Below are 22,824 nucleotides of genomic sequence, written 5' to 3'. Positions count from 1 at the left end.
TTTTTTTTTAGATTTTTTTTTTTCCAAAATTTTGTTTTTTTTTTTTTTTTTTTTTTTGCCTTGGAATTTAAATTTTATTTTATTTTATTTTTTCAGAATTGTGATTTCCCCCCCTCAGAATTATGAATTTATTTCTCAGAAGTCTCACTTTAAATATCTGAGATCAGAAGACAGAGTTGTTGTTTTTTCCCTCAGAATTAAAATTTTTCTTTTTTTCTCAGAATTTTGAAAATTTTTCCTGAAAAGTCTGAAGTTGCTTCAAACTAAACTTTTCTTGTTTTTGGTTAGTTAAAATTACCAAACCTATTTCTGTTTACTAAGTTTTTTTCTGTTTTTAATATTTATTGCTCAGTTTTAAATGCTACACAGCTTACCAAGAACATGTTTTTAGAGATTTATTTGTAACTTTCTTTGTATATTATGTTTAAGCATTTAATTTGAGCAGGAATGTCATTAACATCATCTGTTTTAATGTGATGGATATTTGTTATTTCTCATGGATCAATAACTTATTGATCGTCTCATATTTCATACGTTAAACAACGTTGTTGAAATTGGGGCATTTTTTGGTAAATTAGTTTCTCGGACCAGTTTGTTGTTTATGCTGTGTGAGACTTTTCAAAGCATAAAGTTTTGTTATATTTTACTTAACCTTACCCCTGTTGAATATTCTCATTAGAAACAGTGACGGTCAGTGAGTGTGGTGCTGGAAAAGTTTGATTACCTTGAAACGGGTTGGATTTTCCAGTGCGAACCGCGGCTTGTCTGCCGTTTTTAAGACAATGCTGGAAGTCCGACCCACATTTTATGCACAACACCAGCCACTCCCTTTGATTCTGCGATGCCCTGCAGCGCTGTGAAAGCTTTCACCGACTTGCTTGATTGGGTTACGTGTGAAGGAGCAGAAGTGGTTTAAAGAGGGTCTCATGTTAATGGAGAAACCATGAAAACATAATCTGAAAAGACACAGTGGGAGTCTTGAAACGTATTCAGACCGACACTGGCTCGTCCTTCGGCCCGAGGTTCCTTCCTCTTGCATCGGAGTCATGTGTGAAATGACTGAAGAAGTTTGACCTCCACAGTTACACCAAGCAGAGATCAAAGGAGTCTCTGACACGGCGGCCATGATGGATATGTGAGCGCGAAGCAGCAGGACTGAATCCCTGAACGCTCCTGAAGGAGGAGATCGTTTCTGCAGCAAAGCTAGGGAACCGTTCTGGGTTTTCCACCAGAAAGGTTCAAATAGTTGGTCAGCAAAAGGCCTGCATGCAAAAGCACAACATGCAAAGTAAATTTGGTCTAGTTTCTAGTGCTAATATCTTAGTACACATGAAATAAGACAAAACTGACATATAATTAATTTTCAGCAGGAAATGGGAGGTTGTTTTATTCAATAATTAATATTTACTGAAAAAGATATTAGTCTCATTATTTAACTAATACATTTTTACCATAAATGAAATAATCTGCCAATGGAGTTTGTTACTCAGAAAGTTTGAGACTGAGCTCATAAAGTTTCTAGAAAAAACGTTTCAAATTTCTGAGTTTGAAAAGTTTAAAATTTGCTAGAAGAAATTCTGAAATGTTGAGCCTAATCTCAGACTTTCTGCAGGGTTTTTTTCTTACAAATTCTTTACTGTCAGAAATTTATAAGTTTTTTCTAGGAATTGTCTCAGAATAATCTCAATTTCATTTTTTTTTTTTGCAAATTCTTTACTTTTGGAGCTCAAAAACTCAAATTTCTTTAGAAAAAAACTTAAATTTTGAGCTTAAATTGACATTTCTCAATTTGAAAAGTCAGAAATGTTCAACTTTGCCAACTCAGAAACTGTTTGACTTTTGAAGCTCAGAAATTTTCATATTTTTTCTAGAAAATCTCAGAGATTAATTTCAAAATTTCAGAATTACTTGATGGAAATTAACTAAATTTTTGTCTATCTGCGGTGAAGCTAATGCTAACCTGACCATAACGGTTATGCCATCAGTATGTGACGTATTTATGCTGAACATCCTTTACTTTTGGGCTGAGGTGTTGGTGTCACACTGATCGTTATCGAACCGATCTGCTAAATGGTGATCGCGGTTCTCAGCCCTGCTGGATCTGAAGGGCATGTCGGGTCTGCGGGGGGGGGGCAGCTCTGCATGCCTTCCTGCCCTGACATGTTGAAACATTGCAAAGCGTGAAAGTGCTGATGGTTGGAGAAATGAAAGGGTGCGACCGCTTCATTCATGAATTATATATGTGAGCCGGTTTGAGCAGCAACCTGCCGACGCATCATCAAAGGACAGAGAATTAGCCTAATGGAGGAAACGGCAAAACAAAACCATTCCTGCGTCTCGTTTAAGTCGGCAGATGACGTCTGTCTCTGTAGGTATGGAGTAAAAAACAAAGGTTGGCGTTGCTGCAAACAGTCACCTGGCGATGGGATTGGTGCGTTAATGTGTGAGACCCGCTAACAGTCGATGTCAGACCTGCTCCAGTCCTCCGGGAAACGCATTTCTATTAAAAGCTGACACGTTTCCACAGCGGGAATAACGGCGAGCTTTCCGTGAGTCTGCCAGGAATAAGGTGGCGGAGCCTGTTGGAGCTGCGATAGGAGAATTCACTCTGAGGAGACATCAGGAAATCCTGAGTTATTCTCCAACACAGCTCCTTAAAAATGATTTAATTTCAATTTTATGTTTCCAAGGTTTGGAAAGTGTTTGATATTTTGTAATAAATGCAATATAATGTTATAATTTGCATTAATTTGGAAAACATTATCATTAAAACAAGATGCTTTCATGTGCCTATAAAAAGTCGTGTTTTAGTGTTGGTTAAAATGAACAAACTGTTTCTAAATACCAGAAAATGTAGCGAGAACATTTTTAGATATATTTTTAAAATTCTGGCATAAACAAATCAAATACAAGTCTTAAGATTAAGAGAACATACACAGAAAGAAAATATATTCTGCTTGAAGGTCGTTTATTGGAACTGGTCGATACGGCTGAAAAACTGATCACAATATGAGTGTTTCATATCAGTCAATAATTATTGATTAGATTTTTGTTTTAATATCTCAAACTGTTATTGTCGTTTTCTCCTTCAACTCCACACAGTTATTTTTATTTTTAAGCAGTTATAAGGTGAAACCTGGAACAGGGCAAGCTAACAGGCTGTTGCTAGGTTACCAAAGAGTGAGTGAGTTGCTAGGTAACCAAAGAGTGAGTGAGTTGATTCCACCAACTTAGCTTAGCTAGCCGTGAAGTTGAGCAGCTAAGGTCTTTCCTCTGCCTACATCTCCCAGAATGCTGTGCGGTTTTGGATCGGAGTTCAGTGAAATTATTAAACACTCTGTTGGACAATATCTATCATGTGTCTATCATGATTGATTGATTGATTGATATTGTTATTGATTTATTGCCCGGCTCCAACCCGATTTGTTTGGATTGTTTTAGTGCCGGGGTGTCCACCCTGTGGTCCGGGGGCCATTTTTGGCCCATAAAATGATTTTGTTTGGCCCCTGAACACAAATCAAATACTAAAAATTTGGCCAACTGATGACCCCAAAATTAGGAAATGATCTGTTTTTCTTTTAATAAGGCAACAATCTGGAGCCTCTTTATGTTTTGGATCTTTAAGGATATCTAGATTTCATGTTTATTATCAAGCATTAAAATAAAAATAAAAAAAACACAATTAACTAAGTTTAACATTGTCAGTTTATTGAATCTTGTTGCCCGCAGGTAATTTAAATTTGTCAGAATTTTGGGATTTCATTATTAATTTTGCTTATTATCAAGCAGCATTTTGAGTTTTATGAATTTTGTCAGTTTTGGCCTCCGAAGAAAAAAAAATTAAAAAAAAAAAAAAAAAAAAAACACCACTGATGTAATGAATATTTATTATTCCTACGAGTTAAATTACTTACTGGTATGTGTAACTGAAATAAAGTAAACGTAGATTTATATTTTATATGATAATGTTATATTATTTATTTTTAATTAGCGTTTTGTTCTGGGATCAGTCAGGTGTACAGGGTGTGAGAGATGTTTCAAAACAAAGTTTAGCTGTAGAATCTAGAATACAATCATAAAACACTGTTAAAAAAGCAATAAATTAATATTAAAGTAAATTAAAGTAGTCTTTGTTTTTATCTCCTGCTTGAATTTTCCTGTGGAAGAAATCTACAAACCCTGCTAATAAAGATGCTTCATTGCATTAGTTTCCTTTTCTTTCCAGTTATTATTAATCTGGTTAATTAATTAGAAAACGTAAACATTTATCCTGAAGCGCAGCATGGTGCAGCATCATCTTGATTCGACCTGACTGCGTGTTTATGTGGCTGGATGTGAGTCGGGGGTAAACGCTTGTCCAGATTCTCCACGGCTCTGATGTCAACACACATCCTGCGGACGCTGCAGCTGCTGCAGGTCACTGTCTGCCGTTTGCCCCGCTGATCCGGCCTCAGCCTCCAGCTCACGCCGGCCCCCTGTACAGCAGCAAATGAAGTGCTGACAGCCTCGTTAACACATGGAGACGCAGCCTAACGAGGTCTGATTAAAAGCCTCCGAGCTGTCCTCATCTTCATCTGGTAATTAAATGCATAATAAACGGCGAAGCGTTCGTATGTGCAGACATCAGCGCCGGCCCGCGCGGAGATCTTATGTTTGTTTGCGTGACAGAGATATTTTCAGTCCTGCTCAGTTGTTTGTGTGTTTGTGCAGAAAGGGGCTGTTAGGCTATTTTTATACAAAGGCTGCTGATTGTCCAATTTCTAACTAATGTGTGCAACCTTTCAACATGTTTTTGTGTGGAGAAGTAAGAATAGCTGCAGGGCACAACGTCGTGATCCGCCACCTGAAGGTTTCTGGTCTGAGTGGCTTTTTCAGAGTTCAGTTTAACTCATTCCGAGTCTTATCCGTGAACAAAGTCTTCTTTAGATTAGGGCTGAAATGATTAATCGTGATTAATCGGTTAATGAAACAATCGATTAATCGTTAACTGGAGCATACCAACTCAAAAAAAATACAAATTGTTGAAAGAACAACGTATTTAGAGCAGTAATTGAGTCAAAACTGTACAAACATACATACATTTTGCATTTAAGATAAAGAAAACCATGTCTATAAATATGTTCAACCCAAAACTCCTCATGTGGCTTTACCTCCACCTGGTTCAAATCCTGTAAAGTTTTCCTGTTTTGGTGCAGAGTTATCAGATAAATTTGTAATTTAATGCATTTCTGTCTGTGTTTTATTTAAGAAAAAAGCGTTTTCAGTCAGGTCAGCCTGGTTTTCTGTATCGGATCGGTGTCGGTCGATACTAATGGGTATCAGAAGTGGATAAAGTGGACCGGTGCATCCGTAAGGCTCATCCCAGGACGTTAAAGATAATAAACGAGCTCCGTTCTGTATGCCTCTCTGTACTTCTGCGCTCACTGAGCTTTCATTTAGCTCTGCTGACGGTGCAGCTCTGGAGATGGCGCACACAAACACTCGCCGGCTATTCTTGCTCCGTCTCTTCTTCTCCAGAGACTCTCAACCCTCCCACTCCAATTTGTGTGCACGAGTTCAGCACAGGTGTTTCGGTGTTTGTGTGTGGGCTAATCCTGTCTGAGTCTCAGCGTGTTTGTTGTGCAAGCCCTGACTCCATGTCTTACTTTAAGGATAATTCGGTTCTGCTTTCTCCTCGTCTCAGCACGGAGCAGTTGGTGGTTAAGATACTGAAAGCTCTGGACCTGCCAGCGAAGGACGCCAACGGCTTCTCCGACCCGTACGTGAAGATCTACCTACTGCCAGACAGAAAGAAGAAATTCCAGACAAAGGTGCGTCCCGCTCGCCTCCGTCCTCGTCGGGAATCGGCTGTTATTCCGGTGAAAGGAAAACACTTTCCCACCAGTTTCATTCTGCTCTAACAACCCATGGAGAATTACACAGTGCCACTAATGTAATCCCATCTAATCAAGTCTGAGGCACAATTTATGCTGGATAATGTGCTTCAGATGAGAACTGCAGATAACTGGCACATTTTCCTGGGGTTTGAAGACTCTTCAGTCTGGTGTGAGGGAAAGCAGATCAAGATCAGATTGATTTACAGCGACGCGAAACGCCTCGCTCTTCAGAAACCGTGTTGCCAGATTGGGCTGTTTTTGGTGAGGTTGTTCAAATCCAGATTACTTTTCACATTTGGCCAAATAAATTTTCAGGAAGGTAAACCTTTTCCTTTTTTATTCTACTTCCAACAAAAGGGCAACAGTTTGATGCTATTGGACCAAACAAATATTAGGACAGTTGAGAAAATCAGTTTTAATGAGGATAATAATCTGCTATAGTTCATTTAAACTAAAAAAAAAGTTTCCATTCATGACTTTATGTCTAAATGTTGGTTTTTACAAGGTAAAAACCAACATTTGAGATTATCTGAGAAACGATGAAAATGAATATTATACTTACCAGAGACTGACCTAAGAGGTAGCATGCACAAAAAGAAAAACCTGGAATTGAGCCCTGCTGGATGCCGTATTGTAATGATACCATAAGTCACGACGTAAAACTGGAGCAATCTGAGAGCAGTGAACAAGCTACTGATAGACCTGAACAAAGTGAATTGATAAACTCTGAAATGTGATGCTTCAGTGCCTCTGAGATGTCATTAAAAACTAAATAAGATGACGGCTGTGGATAAAAAATACACTGTAGATCTAAAGTTAGAGGGAACAGAAAGTCTAATTAAGACGAGTAGTCCTGCTAAAAGAGGTAAAAATTATTTATTGGAGGGGTTATGTTCCCTTCATTTGTAGTTTTGGTTCATATTTAATATAAAGATGGTGCTGCTTTCTGTTGCTGGTGCAGAAAAGTGAATGTTAAATGAATTTTCCCTTCAGAGAATCTTAGTTGCGTTGTGGAAACTGTCAGAGTGAATGGGAACCTGCATAACTTTGAGCTTAAAGCAAATGGCCGGAGGTGCTTTACCTTTGCAACTATAATATAAACACAACAGATTAATAAAAAATAACAATACTTTTCAATGCAGCATTTCATAAAGATCCAAGGTTTAATAAACTCATCTTTCCTTCTGGTTTGTCCAGAGTGGAAACAACTGAGAGGTTGTTTGGGCCTATTGGTTGCCACAGGTGACCAATTAAGCTTCCTTGAACAGGTTGGGATCGGCTTACGGTCTACACAAAACATGTTCACTGCATATTCAAAATCATTCTGTTTTAGAGCATCTTCTCACTATAAATCCAAATAATCTGCTGCAGGCCATGCCCCCCAGCTCAATGTTTACACTCTCAGGTGGAAATGGCTGCAAAAAGATGTATAATTATGCAACTGTACATCTTTGAAAAGCATAAGTAGAGCCTCCTGCACAACCAACAGGAATGCAGCAAGTGGTTTCTGGATGGTGAGTCAACAACAAAACACTTGTCTGTTCCAGCAGCCATTGTACAGCAGTAAAATCAGCTGACCAAAGCTACTGGCACTCAGCTTGGGTTGCTAGGTTACGGGGCAGAGCTCTGCTGGGGTTGCTAGGCAACAGGCAGTGTCTGCTGATATGTGACGTTACATTTCGGGTGTTTTTGAACCAGCTCATTTTCCAGACGGCAAAAAACATAAACAGGTGGATGGTTGTTTTTTGTTTTAAGCACTTTGGTTTGTTTTTAGAAGCAATTGAGACTCAAAATAACAGTTTTAAAACGTGTGAAAAGTGAATTTTACACAATATGTCCCCACTAACCAGATAAAACTCACCGTTGTTGTTTTATGACATCCCTTGGTTCAGTTTCAGAATGTCTGGTTCTTTCTTCCAGCAGCTTTACGCCACAGATCTGATGCTGTTCAGTTCTTCTTCTACTAATAATGGCTTTAGAAAACACATGGTCAGTTGTACCAGTTGGTAAACCTGACTCTGTTGCTCGTAGGTTGCAGACTCACAGAAGTCCTTCTCTCTCTAGCTTTGCTCTAATGAACGACTAATATGACTCCACAGAAATGTTTTTTTACTTTTAAGGTTTTAGCACCTCATTGATACTAAAAGTAGCTAACTAACTTTGAGTCTTGTTCCTTGTGTAACAACATCAACCCTGAAGATTAGCATGAATTTAAAGGTAAGATGTGTTTACTGATTGGAAAAATGTCAGACTTTTTCATTTCCTATGTGCCAATCACCAGGACGGGACTGAGAAGCTGAATAGGACCCATTTCCAGTAGATGTGGGGTTCTCCAGAGCTGCCATCCTGCAGCTTTTTGAAGCAGCCCTTATCCAGCACCATTGGATCAAATGAATAGCTTGTTACCAGGCCTTTGCAGAGCTGAATGACATCCTGATTAGGTGTGTTGAAGAAGGGGTGCTTCTAAAACTCCAGGATCTCTGGAGGGCTGGATTTGGGGACTCGTCTCAGTACAATGTGCTGTTAGTCAGCTTCTGCTGCCTTGCACCAGAATAGTTTGTTCATTGTAATCCGTACAGATGGCAGACATTAAAATGGAATGTCTGGTTCAAAAATGTGAAAAATGTGCAAAATTTACATTTTGCACATTTTTGGGTCTCAACTCTAAGTGCTTAAAAAAACAACTGATATTTTTTGGTGTCTGGAAAATGATTAGTTTCACAAGCCTCCCGAATGTAACAGGGCACCTTCTGCCCTGTTACCTAGCAACCCCAGCAGAGCTCCATGACTTTTGGTTTACAATGGTGGCTGGAAAAGACGAGGGTTTTATTGTTGACTTACCATCCAGAAACCACTTGCTGCATTCTTGTTGGTTGTGCAGGAGGCTGCACTTCTGCTTTTCAAATAACTATGGTTGTATAATTGTGCATCTGTTTGTAGCCATTTTCACCTGAGTGTAAATGTTGAGTTGGAGGCAGCAGCTTATTTGGATTTAAAGCAACAAGAAGCAGAACTGAGTAGACTAAAATCTCATTATCTAAAAATTATTTTGTGCAAAAATCTTATGAACATGTTTTGTGTAAACCATTGACCTATCCTAACTTGTTCAAGAATTGGTTGGCTTTAAACTAAAACAAGAAAACAGTTTACTGAAGAGCTTTTATATTTGGAAAAATATTAAGTCAGACCTTCGCTAGCTGTCGTATAATTCCCACCCGGCTTGAGGTAATATTTGAGAACATTTCAGGATATTCTGTATCAGAAAATGTTCCTTTTGCTCCAAAGAATCAACCTCCCTCTGTCTCAGCTATCCTCTGTGGAGAAACTCAACATAACTACTTCCAAATGTGATATATGGCAGTGAAGTTGTATCCATAAACACCACTGGAACAGTCACAGAAGTGGGACAGAGTGAAAAGCAGAAGCTAACGTCTCCGATGAAGCTGTAGCCGTTAGAAGAAGCTCCCTCTTGGTTTCGCCTTTTGTTCAGCTGTCTCTTGCGTGCAACAAAAGATCCCTCAGCCTTTGAAAACCATGAATGCTTCTGTAATTTACATAATGTGGCTCCCATTTTTTTTGTTTGAAGTGTGTCTGATTGTTTAATTTCAATCACACCCTCATTAACATTGAAATTTTACACCTTTCATATTTGGAGCTCTTTTATCACGCACCCCGCCGACTGATTGTGACGCCGGCTCACAGAAAGATGTTCGGAGGGGTTTGTGTTTCTAAGAGCCGGCGCTTCGCCATCAGACGCATGTTTGGCGACCATCAGGTGCTGATAAACCGGACTGACAGACCCGCTGTGGTGGAAAGTCTTCGTTTTCATTTCTGTTGGTGTCTGGAAAGTCATGTGACGTTTCAAAAACCTTCCAAATGCAAAGTCACAAACCCCAACGGCACTGAGCCTCACCCAGCAAAGAACCGTTACCTAGCAACCCCAGCGGAACTCCGCCCGTTACCTAGCAACCCCAGCGGAACTCCGCCCGTTACCTAGCAACCGAAGCTAGGTAGTGAGTGTTTACTCCTCGACAAGATTTATACCAAAGGCTTTTCCAGCAAATCTATCCCAATTTGGTGATTTACTTGATGATTCTGATGATTTATAGGAACATCAGCAGCTTCTACGCACCACAAATCTGGAACAAACTTCCGGAAAATCGCAAAACAGCCGAAACTCTGAGTTTCTTTAAATCTAGACTAATAACCCGCCTGTTTAGATTTGCTTTTGTACTGTAATTAATGAAACACTAGACAACATTTTGGAAAAATGTAATGTTTTTTGTGTTTTTATGATATAAAGCACTTTGAACTGCCTTTTTGCTGAAATGTGCTATAAAAATAAACTTTGATTGATTGAATTGGAGGAGTTTGAAGGCAGATGAGGTTCAGGAAAATGTTACAAATGAAATCAGCAATCTTATTTCTCATTTGAGCTTTTAGTTGACCTGGAAAAGATGAAGAAGTTTTGAGCACAGTCACATAAAAAGAGAAATGAGAACCTTCCCTTTTAAACTTCTTGCTTCAATTCAGTGGATTTGTTTTGATCATTCTCTCCAAAATGGAATAAAGAAATTCATTTTTATCCTTCCGGCACAGGAATAAGGTCAGGCCATGGGTTAAGGTTTAAATGCACTTTTCATCCGTGAGTCATCCGTCTTTTCTTTATCTCCTCTCCAACCAGGCAGCCAGACTTTCTTATGATCTTTGATCAATAGTTGAGGGTCTCTGGGGGTCTTTTAATGTTTTCTCTGAACTTTGGCTGCTTTTTTTGTTCATTTTCAGTGTATTGGCCCATACATTTCCAAATGATTGTTTTTCCTGTCTGGTAAGCCACTTATTTTGTATTTATGAATTATTCTGACATTAAAAGGTCCTTGAACTTGACGTATGAGTCGGTGTGGAGTTTAGACTTAATCCACAATTTATGAAGCCATTTTTAGGTTCCTTTGAAAATCTTTTTCCAGAATTTTGTCACATTTATTCCACTTTAATCCATGAAAAATTACTGAAGATATCATATTCTGAGTCCATATTAAGCAGTGAACAACACTGTTGAAAGTGTTGTTCACTTTAAAAATTCAAGTTTCACTAAAACAGTCATTGTCCAACAAGATATTATAATATATACCTCCAAACTGTAATTTGTTGGTAAGCTTGTTGCAATAAGCAATAAATAAATTAATTGCATGATATTTTCCATTTCCATAATTGTTTTTTCTTCTCATGTCTCTATTTCCACCAAAGTCTGGTGCTTTGGTCTCAACTTGCTTCTCTTTTTGAAGAATAATTTTGTTTACAGAGACTTCAGTGTCCATTTTATTTGTTGATTTATTTATTTTGGATATTTACAATGTTTTCCATTTCCAGTGTTAAATGCTAATTAGAATTTAAAGTTTATTGATCTTAGAGAGGCTGTGCTGTATTACTTTAATATTACTTCAAAATGGTCTCAAAACAATATTATGAATTTCTGGGACAATTTACTGTTCAACAAAATGTGTTATTGTGACAGGTCTATTTTTTTTATCAATCAATCAAATTAATTTTTAGAGCACATTTATAGTTCACAACTCTAAGATAGAAAGTCATTAAAACAACCTACAGTTTGAGAAACCAGTAATAAACGTTACATTTTGTCAATCATAAAAATCATTAAATATGTTGGTCAATGTTCCATTTATTACGGTACAAAAGCAACTCTAAACTAAACTAATGCAAATTTTTGACAGACGGAGACAACTGATCGGTGAAGCGGAGAAATTTTCACCAGTGATGGTTTTGTTTCTCTTCAGTCGAATTCTCAACAGGTTTCCAGAAACCGGTGCCGCTTATGTTTCCAAAATGTTTCGGATAAAAAAGGTTTGTGTTTCGCCACAGGCACGGCGAGAGGAAAGGACAAAGCAAACACTTGTTGGATATTTTAATCAATCATCACAGCAGTCGGAGTGAAAACTCAGCGTGTTTTAAAAGACATGAATCCCAGGGAAATGTTTTTTTTTCTGTGTGTTTTAGCTGGAGAGACGAAGGTACAAACTGTGATGATTGTCTTAAAAAAGTCTCTGGTTTTCCTCTGAGGAACCTCGGCTCGCTTCTGAAACTGCAACAAAGTAATCAATGGAAAGACTCAAATGTCAGAATGATTATTTAATAATCAGGGCTGATGCCATACAATGCAGCTCTCAAGTTACTGTGTAATTATTTAGCATGAACCCGGCGTTCGTCTGGACTCCTGGCCAGAGGCAATTATTAATGAATACGAGGAGGAGGGTCTGAATACGTCTCTTTCTATTTACTGTGTCCATTTCATAATTGCTGAGGGCAGTAAAATTATTAATAGCAGGTGGTTAAAAGTATTGAAGCAATTAAACTGTTTTATTTAAATAGTTATTACATGTAGCCTTTTATTTTTACTGCTCATTTTTTAAAGATCTCACTTTTCTCAACAATCTGGTCTAATTATACCGATAAATGCCGTTTAAATTGGCCAAATGTGATTTTTAAGGCAAACAGAACAACATAAACAAATCGAATTTGAGTCAAAAAACATGAAAGTTTTCAAAGAAGAAAGGTAAAAAGTATTCAAAGGGCATCATCTAAACAGTTTGTATGAAACGTTTGGGGTTTTTCTACCAACGTAGCTGCGATCAGACATCTTTACTGTTCAAGTTTTTCGAGTTTCCTAAAGCTGCAACTTTGCCCTTTCTCCTTCAGTCTTTTTCTAAATATTTTTATTTAAGATGCTGATTAACCTGTAGATGTCGCTCGGTCTGATCTTTGGGATGACTTTGCTGAGGTGTCCACTTCTGGGAAAGTTTTCCACTGAGGAATAATTATTTTCTCTGGAGAAATATAGATTTTAATTGCATCTTTTCAGATTCATAAACGTTAGTAGTAGTGAGTTTTATGGCTGATGCATCCTGTCAGAATAGTTCTTGATGAGCAGTATGTAGCGGATAATTTTCCTCTAAAGGAGACTTTTAAAACTTCAATTAAATTAGCATGCTCCTCTCATCTATCACACCATATTTAAAAGGCTATATTTCCTCTGAGTGTTTTCTAAATTTGCCGGTGTGTCTCTCAGGTCCACAGAAAGACCTTAAACCCAGTGTTCAACGAGACGTTCCAGTTCGGCGTGCCGCTGAACGAGCTACATTCCAGGAAGCTGCATTTCTCCGTGTACGACTTCGACCGCTTCTCCAGACACGACCTGATAGGTCAGGTGGTGGTGGACAACCTGCTGGACTTCAGCGAGGGCAGCGGGGACAAACCCATCTGGAGGGACATCGTGGAGGGAACGGCGGTAAGACACGAACCGAGAAACGCTCAGAGTCCGTGTGACTCGAAGGTTGTGTTGGTTAGTCAAATTCAGTTTTATAAACATGTTGCAGCGTGACGTCATGGGCGAAAGTCCCGGCAAAAAGCTGCTTGCTAATGAAGACTACCATTGGTTTTAGCTGTTAAATTATCAATATACCAAGCTAAATCTTAAATGTACATAAAAAAAGTGAAACAGTGCTTTGCTACTTGTCAGTTGTCAACACTAGCTTCTACAATGAGATGAAAGGTCAAGAAATGCTTTAAATAAGAAAAAATAGAGAGGCTGATGAAAGTAGGTCAACTATGCTAGCTTGACTTTGAAAATCTTGCATGTAGATGTGCTGTGGAATTCGGTGTGTTTCAGTGCAGTTATAAAATTTCTAAAAAGGCTCTTCTGACGAAGAGAAGCTGCAGAGTAAGGCGTTCAGAACTGGACGGATGTGCTCTGTCTTCCTGGTTTTAGTCAGAATGCCAGCAGCAGCGTTCTGGATCAGCTGCAGCTGGAGGGTTGATTTTCTAGGCTGACCTGTAAAGACTTTATTGCTTTAATTAATGAGACTAAAGCAAAACAAATGCATGAGTTTCTCTAGATATTGCTGAAACATTAGTGCTTTACTCCTGGAAATGTTCTTCAGGTGATAGAAGACCGACATTGTATTTGTCTTTGTGTCTCTGATGGCTCAGGTCTGATTTAGCTCATTTTGTAAATCTTACCGTTAAAGTGTTAACGTTAAGCATTTTATGTTTTCTGTGATGAATGAATGAATGAATGAATAAACCTACATAGTGTAACAGATAAAAATCTGTTAAAATCACATGATGGGCATCTTCCATAAATAAAACTGTTGCTTATTTGTCTCATAATCCAACAATGACTAAATTAAAACTAAAAATTTATAAAATTGTAAAAGTTTGCTGTGTTTTACAATCTGCTCACATCCTCCTGCTGCTCAAAATGATTTATTGAAACAGAGATGTGGTGGTTTCATCATGAAGGCGTAATGTTGGTGTAGCTGAACGCGCCGGAGCCGCGTCAAAATAATCTGACTCAACTGAATTTTTCTTTCCTCAGACTGAGTTTTGTTGTGTTTTGTTTTTGGTAAGTCTGTTTTCTTGTAGCAGTATGGCTGCGTCTGTTTGTTTGTCTCAGTCATGTTTAATAAATGACGTATATGGATACCTACATGGCAGCTAAATAAAATATGTTGTTTAAAAATTTATTTTAACAGGCTAAAACTTTTTTTGTGAAAGATTCTGAGTTTTGAAATTTGTTTGGCCTTCAAATGGAAGCAAATGGAAAAAAAGAACTTCATTAAGTCTAATCAGTTACATTTTTTAATTTGATTAAACATTTTTCAGTCCTGAAGGAGACACTTTTATGCATAACTGTTTGTTTTTGTAATTCTCCTTCCTGCCACTAGAGGCGCTGAGACGAGTTGCTGCCATTAAGTGACGACTGGCTTCCTGAAGTGAATAGTCTGACTTTAGTTGGAGTAAAAGCAGAAAGAGATGACTCTAACTTAAAAAAATCTGTATGACATAAATTATATTATAGTATATTATAAATTCACTGTGGTTTATCTCATATTTAGATTATTTACAGCTACCTGCAAATAGTTAAACCAGCAAATACTTGAAACCCTCTATAAAAATGCTAAAAACTGCCTATTTTAATAAATCAAACAAAATATACCTTAATATGCATTAATACGCTCTGTGGAAACTGTTTTAGCGCTACAGCAGAAGCTAGCATCCATCGTCGCATTACGTTTTGAATCTGCACTGAAATAATTTAAACTTTATAGACAATTTAAAGTAGTTTAATTAATCCAGTTAAATACCTTAATAAACAGCAGCTGCCACAGTAAATAGACTGATCCAGCTGTTGTTTGTTTTATATGATTTCTTTGAGTTAGAAATCCACATAATTTGCATTTCTATTCCAAAAACCTCATTCAGGAAAGTTATTTTCAAAATATTAGATTCACTCGCAGTAATCTGAGATCAATAGTTCAACAGACTAAAACTCAATATATTTATGTAAGGCAAACAAGTCGCCACTCCTCTCCCAGCATTAAGACCCCGAGGCTTTAACTGGACCTCCGATCTCGTCTGATCAAAGTGCTGAACTGCTTCCTGTTGCTCTGATTCAGCTGGGCGGTTCTGGATCCAGTCGGAACGGTGGCATGCTCAGGTTTCGACGGTAAATCCAGTCTGGTTTCTGCTCTCGGAGGAGCGGTCCGTATGGAAAACAGTCAGCCTGCAGGATAGATTGATTAAAGTCTGGTCGTGTGAAAAATCATCTAAAGAGAGTCTGTATAGATTACTGGGAAGGAGGCCGAATGCAGGCCGAATCCAAACTTTGTATTGGTTTACGTCCAACTTGATTTATATGAAATATTCATGGAAGGCTATTAGCAAATTAGACGGAGCAGAGCTTTAAAAATGTTGGCACCAGGGTCTAATTTATTAAATAAGTTTAAAGCATCAGTGTATATCAGTGCTTCACCTGAGGAAGTGTTGATGAGTGCGACTCTGACCGGAAAGCAGGGATTTTAATGGAAGAAGGCAGGGAAGATAAAAAATATAAATCTTACAATTGACTGCCATTTCATAAGTTATTAGATTGAAATTAATTCCAATCGTTTAACTAATAACTTCTGCTTATGCCTTATATTAGTGTTGCAGTTTATCCTCCAACCAGCAGAGGGCGTCGCTGGTTATCGTTAAGCAGAGCCAGTTGATACAGAAACAAAGATGGCGGCCATATCTCAGAACAGGAAAGAGAAATGATCCACATATTACGACTTTATTATGAGAATATTACAACTTTTTTCTGGTATTATTTTGACTTAAATTTAAAATGTTGACGTTATTCTCTGAATACTGTTTCACTTATTTTGATTTTAGTCTCATACAAATTTAAACTCTTTATATTATGATGTTATTTCTGTGTTTACATAACTTTAATCTCATTATTTCATGTTTTTAATAATATGTGGCCCTAATACTCAGTCATACAGTAAAATCTTTGTTTTTTTATCACTGACAGTAGTTCTGCATGAACTGATCTTTGTTCATGAGGAATTAAGTATTTCAAATATTTTCATCTTTTAAGTTAGCAACCTAACAGGTTCCTATTTTGTTATATTTTATAAATATGAATAAGTTTAATAATGTGAGAAAAACACAATTATCTGTTTATGCAGTCAGAGTTTAACACAGCTGAAAAAAAACTGTTAAAATATAAATATAAGTGATGGAAAGACAGTGATCCTCTTAATACTACGGCCAGATGGTGTGGCTGAAATAGTATCACACTATAATTGTCTCATATTAGTCAATATTAATAATCATTGATTACGTTTGTGCTTTAAATATCTGAAATAGTGCCAAATTGGTGGTGTGACCTTTCCTGTTTTGTCCAGTTTCCATTCCACACTGTTGATTTTTTTTATTTTTAATCACCTATGAGGCTCAGCAGGGAAACCTGAAACTGCTCAACAGGGTGTTGCTAGGTAACCAAAGCTGGGCGGAACTTGAAACAAGGGTAACACTTTATTTGAAGGGGGGTGAATAAGACTGTCATGACACCGTCATAAACATGACATGACACCTGTCATGAACATGAATAAGCCTTCATGAATATTTATGACTGTTGTCATAAAGCGTCATTCGGTAAATTATGACACTTTTAATACAAAGTTGACATTATTCAAAATGTCTTTGTTATGACAACTTGACATTAACTAAGAAATCATTACTGTTTAAACTTTACCTTTAATAACATAAAGATACCTAATTTTTAAAGTGCAGTCAGTAATACTTTTATAACAAATTTATATCAATAATCATTTATTGGTTAATGTCAAGTTGTCATGACAGACATTTTGAATAATGTCAACTTTGTATTAAAAGTGTCATAATTTACCGAATGACGCTTTATGACAACAGTCATAAATATTCATGAAGGCTTATTGATGTTCATGACAGATGTTATGTCATGTTTATGACAGTGTCATGTCAGCCTTATCCTCCCCCCTTCAAATAAAGCCTTACCGAAACAAGTTGTTGCTAGGTAACCAAAGCAGGGCGGAACTTGAAACAAGTTGTTGCTAGGTAACCGAAGAATGAGTGAGTCAGTAGATTCCACCAAGCTAGCTCAGCAAGCCGTGACAGGTTGATCATTTCCCAGAATGCTGGACGGATCTGGATCAACGTGAATGTCCTGTAGATTGAATGTTGAATATTTTTTCAGCTGCATTATACTGCTCATTTATAGATTTATTTATAAGTTAATATTTTTCCATGTGTTTTCTCGTTTTATTTATTAATTTAAGTGTATATTTATTTTATACATACATACACTTTATATCACACTTGTGTAGATATTTTTCTATTGTATTTGCCAATATTTACCACTTTATTGATCATGTGTAGATGATGATATATATTATTATTGGTTTATTATCCAGCTGTACTTGATACAAGTGAAATCTCAGGTTTTTCAGAAATTGTCCGCTTATGAAAATCAATCAATTAGATCAATCAACTTGCATCTCAAGTGACTTTCCTTTAGCTGAATCCCAGGCTCCCTTGGTGACAGAGGGATCTGTGTTCAGGGTCAGATCTGTGTGTCCGTCGGTGTTTTTTCCAGCTGAATCTGTTCGGATCAGAGCGTCTCCACCTGCCTTCTCATCTCTGTTCGTGTGTCTGTCTGCAGGAGAAGGCTGATCTCGGGGAGCTTAATTTCTCGCTGTGTTACCTGCCCACCGCAGGCAGACTCACCGCTACAATCATCAAGGCCACCAACCTCAAAGCCATGGACCTGACAGGTTTCTCAGGTGAACAAACTGCACATCATGAGGTCATCAACACATTTACAGGAAGCGGCTCCCTCTAAAAACTCCTGCTTTTGTTCAAAGCTTTCTCCATGAAGTGGTAATTTAGAAGCATTTGGAGCCTCATCAGATTTTAATAATCTAATTCAATGACACGTTACAATTTCATTTAGACACCAGTCATTAAGTCTACAGCAAACTCCCACTGTTTTCTACGATTCTTTTTAAGTTTGGTTGGAAATATATTTCATACATAAAGGAAAGCTATATAGGATTACAAAGATAAAAGAATATTTTATGTATTTATTTTCTTTTACAAATGGAAATCTTAAAAGTGTGGCTTGCATTTGTATTCAGCCCCACTGAGTTGATATGCTGTAGTTACAGCTGCTGGCCAGTAGGGGGCATTGTTATATCAAAGTTTGCACATGAAGCGGTTAAAATTTCTGCCCATCCTTCAGGGTAAAACAGCTGAAACAGTTTAGATGGACTTATTGAGGAAATGAAGAATCCTTTGGATAAAAGAAGTACAGTACAATGGCTAAATAATAAAAAAGAGTAAATGTCCACCAAAAAACTGATTAATCTCTGAAATTTTCTAGAAAAAACTTGATTCAAAAGTCAAAAATTTTTGACTGCTGGAATTTTTCTAAGTTTGAAAAGTGATTTTGACTGTTGGAAAACTTTCTAAGTTTAAAAAGTCAAATATTTTTGACTTTTCAAACTCAAAATTTCCTTGTTTATTGAAAATTTCTGAGATGACTCTCTGAGTTCCTGAGTTTTTTTTCTAACAAATTTTAGGAGCTCAGAAATTTCCTTATATTCGCTAGAAAATCTGAATTTTTCTACCTACTTTGGCCCTAATAAGCCAGTGTGGAAAAGGTTAAGATGCAGAAAGGGAATCTGAGTCGATATGACACAGATCCAGACTGAATCTCTTAGAAGTTGCAGATAAACTTTGATTAAACCCAAGGGTGCTCAACGTGTGGCCCGAGGGCCATTTCCAGACCCTGGACTGATTTTTCTTTTTTTTTTTTTTTTGTGGTCCCCAGACCACATTTCAAGAAAAAATTAGGACAAAATTACAACTTCTAAATCCAAATCTACTTACAGAAATGTTATATACAATATGAAATCTAAAACAAATTGAAGGTTGTCATTGTAACAAGAGGAAATCAAGGGGTGTGAATACTTCTGCAAGCCGCTGAATTTAAACCCTCAATGTTGTTGCCAGTTTTACTTAATGTTGCACAATCTGAAAGCATGTCTAGAGAAAGGTAACAAATGGTGTAATAAGGATTAGAAACTAAATAATGCATGAGATGGGAGCGATTTTTTTGTTGTTGCACACACCAACAGATTACGCCTACGTGCTGTTATTATTGCCCCATTGATCTCAGCATGATTTAAGAGCATCAGAAGATACCGACACGTAGTAGAGGAACTCGGATGCTTGTGATTATTCCCGGCTGCTGTCACTGAGCGACGGGATCCGACCAGTTCTGCTTCTCCCCTCCCTTTGTGTTGCTAATCCAGCTTTGCCTCGGCGACTCGATTCTCACCAGCTTTCATGTGTGACAGATGCAGATACGCGTGAACTCTTATCTCACGCTCCGTGCTTCCATCCTGCGTGTGTCTTCTTCCTCTACAACTAATTCCCGTTTTTCTCTCCAGACCCGTACGTGAAGGCGTCCCTGATATGTGACGGACGGCGGCTAAAAAAGAGGAAGACCTCCATTAAGAAGAACACGCTGAATCCCACGTACAACGAGGCGCTGGTGTTTGACATTCCCAATGAAAACATCGAGAGCGTCTCCATCATCATAGCAGTGATGGATTATGATTGGTGAGGCGCTGTTCAGTCGCCGCTCGCTCCGGGCGCTTCGACAACAGGCTGATCGTAACTGGGAAGCAGCTGTTTGTCAAAAGTCTGTGCATGCGGCATGTTTGATTTTGGGGCCCGCTGTCGAACATGACGAGGGGCCTCCTGCAAGACGCCCCCCTCCTGCTGAATGATCCCTGTTTTACATAGATGGGCAGCTCATGAATAAGCATGATTTATGCTAATGGGGAAGGAAGACGTGCGGCCCTGCCAATGTTTATCTCACAGTCACTTGCAGCGTCACTTGGCTGCTTTATGTGTTTGTGTATAATTGCACCGCCTCCCTGTTATGCTGAGTAGACGCAGCACTTGGCCTCTGTATAGGTGTTCATGTCTGCCTGATGTCCTTCCAACCCCTGCCAATCTTTTCTCCAAAGCTTAAAGGTGACCTATTATGCTTATGTGAACAGTTTACGATGCGCCTACAATCTACACACTGAAAGGATTTTGATCTCTTTTCAAAATGTGCTGTTTTAGGGTCCTCTCACTTTGAATCCAAATTATCTGCTGGCCACCCCGCCCCCCCCAACTCAACATTTACACTCGCAAGTTAAATGTCTGCAAACAGATGTGCAAATATAGACACATTTCAACATGACGTCACAAACGTCCATCTCCCTGCTAGAGGGCAAGAAACTGCTAACTGACAAAGACTAACTTTGGTTTTAGCTGTCAATTTATCAAAATAACGCGCTAAATTTGAAATTTACACATAATATATAGGAGAAAAACTGTCAACTAGGTAACAGGTTAAAGGATGTTACATCTCGCAGGTCTGGAAAAAGTTTTTAAAAAAATAGCGAGGGAGAACAAAGTAGCTCAGTTATGCTAGCTTGACTTTGGTCATCTTAACATGAAGATGTGCTGCAGAATTCGGTCTGTTTCAGTTCAATTTAAAAAAAAAAAAAAAAAAAACGGCGACCGTAACACCAACTCTGACAGATCAGAGTGTGTGTTTAAATTGGCAAATCAACCACAGTTTGTGTTCAATCAGAATCAACGGTTGGTCGAAACCAGTTACATTAATCATCAGAAAAATAAACAGCAAGCCTGAAAACATTAAATTGTAACAGCCTGAACGTTCTGTCGTTTGTGTGGGAAATGTTTTCGTGTTTTTTGGCGTCGAGTCCTGATACATTTGTGGAGCTGTTGTCAGTCAGTTGCTATGGCAACGGGTCTTCGTGTAGCATAATCGACACAGAGTGAGAAAAACGACGAATTTCAGCCATTTTGAGTTGTTCAACAGTTTTTCTGCGTTATTTTTGCAGTTGCTGGAGCGCACTGCACTAAATTAATAAAACTTCCATTTGCAGGTTTCATTTTTACATCTATAAGGTTTTTCAAATGGCTGATTTTCCAGAAATCCAGGAAACATTAACTTAATGACAAAAACCAGCTCAGTGGTCGTTTTTTTAAGTACTTGGACTGTTTTTATACTTGTATGAAAGTATAAAAATGTTCAAAATGTGAATTTTGCATAATAGGTCTCCTTCAAAGCCAATAAAAGAGCTTCCCTTCATTTTTGTGAAACTCTACTTGTCCTTTCTTGTCTCCTCTCGCTGTCAGCATCGGTCACAACGAGGTTATAGGCATGTGTCGAGTGGGCAGCGACGCCGACGGTCCCGGGAGGGAACACTGGGCGGCCATGTTGGCAAACCCTCGGAAACCAATAGAGCACTGGCATCAGCTCGTTGAGGTGCGCACACGCATGGTTGATTCAGAAATAACAGATGGTTAATTCATCTTTTAATGAAGAGGCATGATCTACCACTGGAAAATGTTTAAAAATTCAGCCTTTAATTTATTCAGTGTTGGGAAAATCTGTAGGTAGGAAAATGACACCTCACTTTTCATTCGTAGTTTGTTAATTTTCTGTTTTCTTATGAGCAGAAATATTACAAAATGTCCTAATTATGAGACAGTTTGATTAATATCACATTCATGAGATTTGAAGTAATATATTTTTATTATTGTTTCTATTTTTAATTGTTTAATTTTGAGTAAAAAAATTCTTTAAACAAATTATTGTCAGATTTAAAGTTGCACATATGTTCAGTCTGAAAGTTATGAAAAGTAAATAAAATTCAAGAGATTGGTTTAAAAGTCATAATTATGAAACTAAAAATCATAATTACAATACTTGGTTTCAATTTTGAGTTTGAAAGAGTATGTGGGCTAAAAGGTCAATTTAGAAAATTATGATTAATTAGTGATTGGACTTGATTAAAACTTTTAATCAAGTTAATTGCAGGGTTTATAATAGAATATATTCATTGATCTCCAAGGGGAAATTGCTTAAAAACTGTATATCGACAACATAACCCAGCATTTCAATTAGAAAATCCTTTTTGCTGCTGAATTATAAAAAAAGTCATCTGAGCTCAACAACAGCTATTTATTGTTTTTAATCTGTTATTCAACCATCAGACAGTCAGAAATGCGGTGGACGGTGACATTAGCATTGGGAACTTATGCTAGCTCCCACAAGCTAAGCATTGAGACGCTATTTTAGGTTACAATACCTTCGCTAACAAGCCAACTACTTTTAGCAAGACTTGGAACAGGAATAGTTTTTTCCTGTGTCCAATCAGGTCGTTTCTTGGAGCAGAAATGAATCCCTAAGAGAAGCTGCTTCGTCGTCCATTGCTGTTGTCCGCATAGACATAATATAAGGATAGACGCCTCATGGACCGCTCTCGCCTATTGTCGCTGACGAGATTTAGGGCGGCCATCTTGGAGCGGTACACCACTCCACTCAGCGTTATGTTTAGCAGGCACAATGACGTATCAGTGCATTTAATCGATCATAACACACTTTTTTGTTACTGGAAACCATATTCAAACATCTATCAAAGCTACATTTATAAACAATTGTGTTGTTTAAGTATGTTTTTAATACATAGTT

General features: G+C 37.8%; 1 protein-coding gene across 2 annotated transcripts in view; it reads left to right on the top strand.

The window, feature by feature from the left end:
* Nucleotides 1-22,824, top strand: part of syt3 (synaptotagmin III) — a 60,799-nt gene that overhangs the window by 32,541 nt on the left and 5,434 nt on the right. For both annotated transcript variants that reach the window (XM_015053065.1, XM_015053064.1), the window contains exons 7-11: nucleotides 5,684-5,810; nucleotides 12,961-13,179; nucleotides 17,920-18,040; nucleotides 19,712-19,883; nucleotides 21,486-21,615. In XM_015053065.1, the coding sequence (XP_014908551.1) occupies nucleotides 5,684-5,810; nucleotides 12,961-13,179; nucleotides 17,920-18,040; nucleotides 19,712-19,883; nucleotides 21,486-21,615 (769 nt within the window). The remainder of the gene's footprint in view (nucleotides 1-5,683; nucleotides 5,811-12,960; nucleotides 13,180-17,919; nucleotides 18,041-19,711; nucleotides 19,884-21,485; nucleotides 21,616-22,824) is intronic.

Source organism: Poecilia latipinna, unplaced genomic scaffold (assembly GCF_001443285.1).
Source record: "Poecilia latipinna isolate Pla-1442-1.1 unplaced genomic scaffold, P_latipinna-1.0 Scaffold1158, whole genome shotgun sequence".
Classification (NCBI taxonomy): Eukaryota; Metazoa; Chordata; class Actinopteri; order Cyprinodontiformes; family Poeciliidae; genus Poecilia; species Poecilia latipinna.
This window is presented reverse-complemented; position numbering and strand designations above follow the sequence as displayed.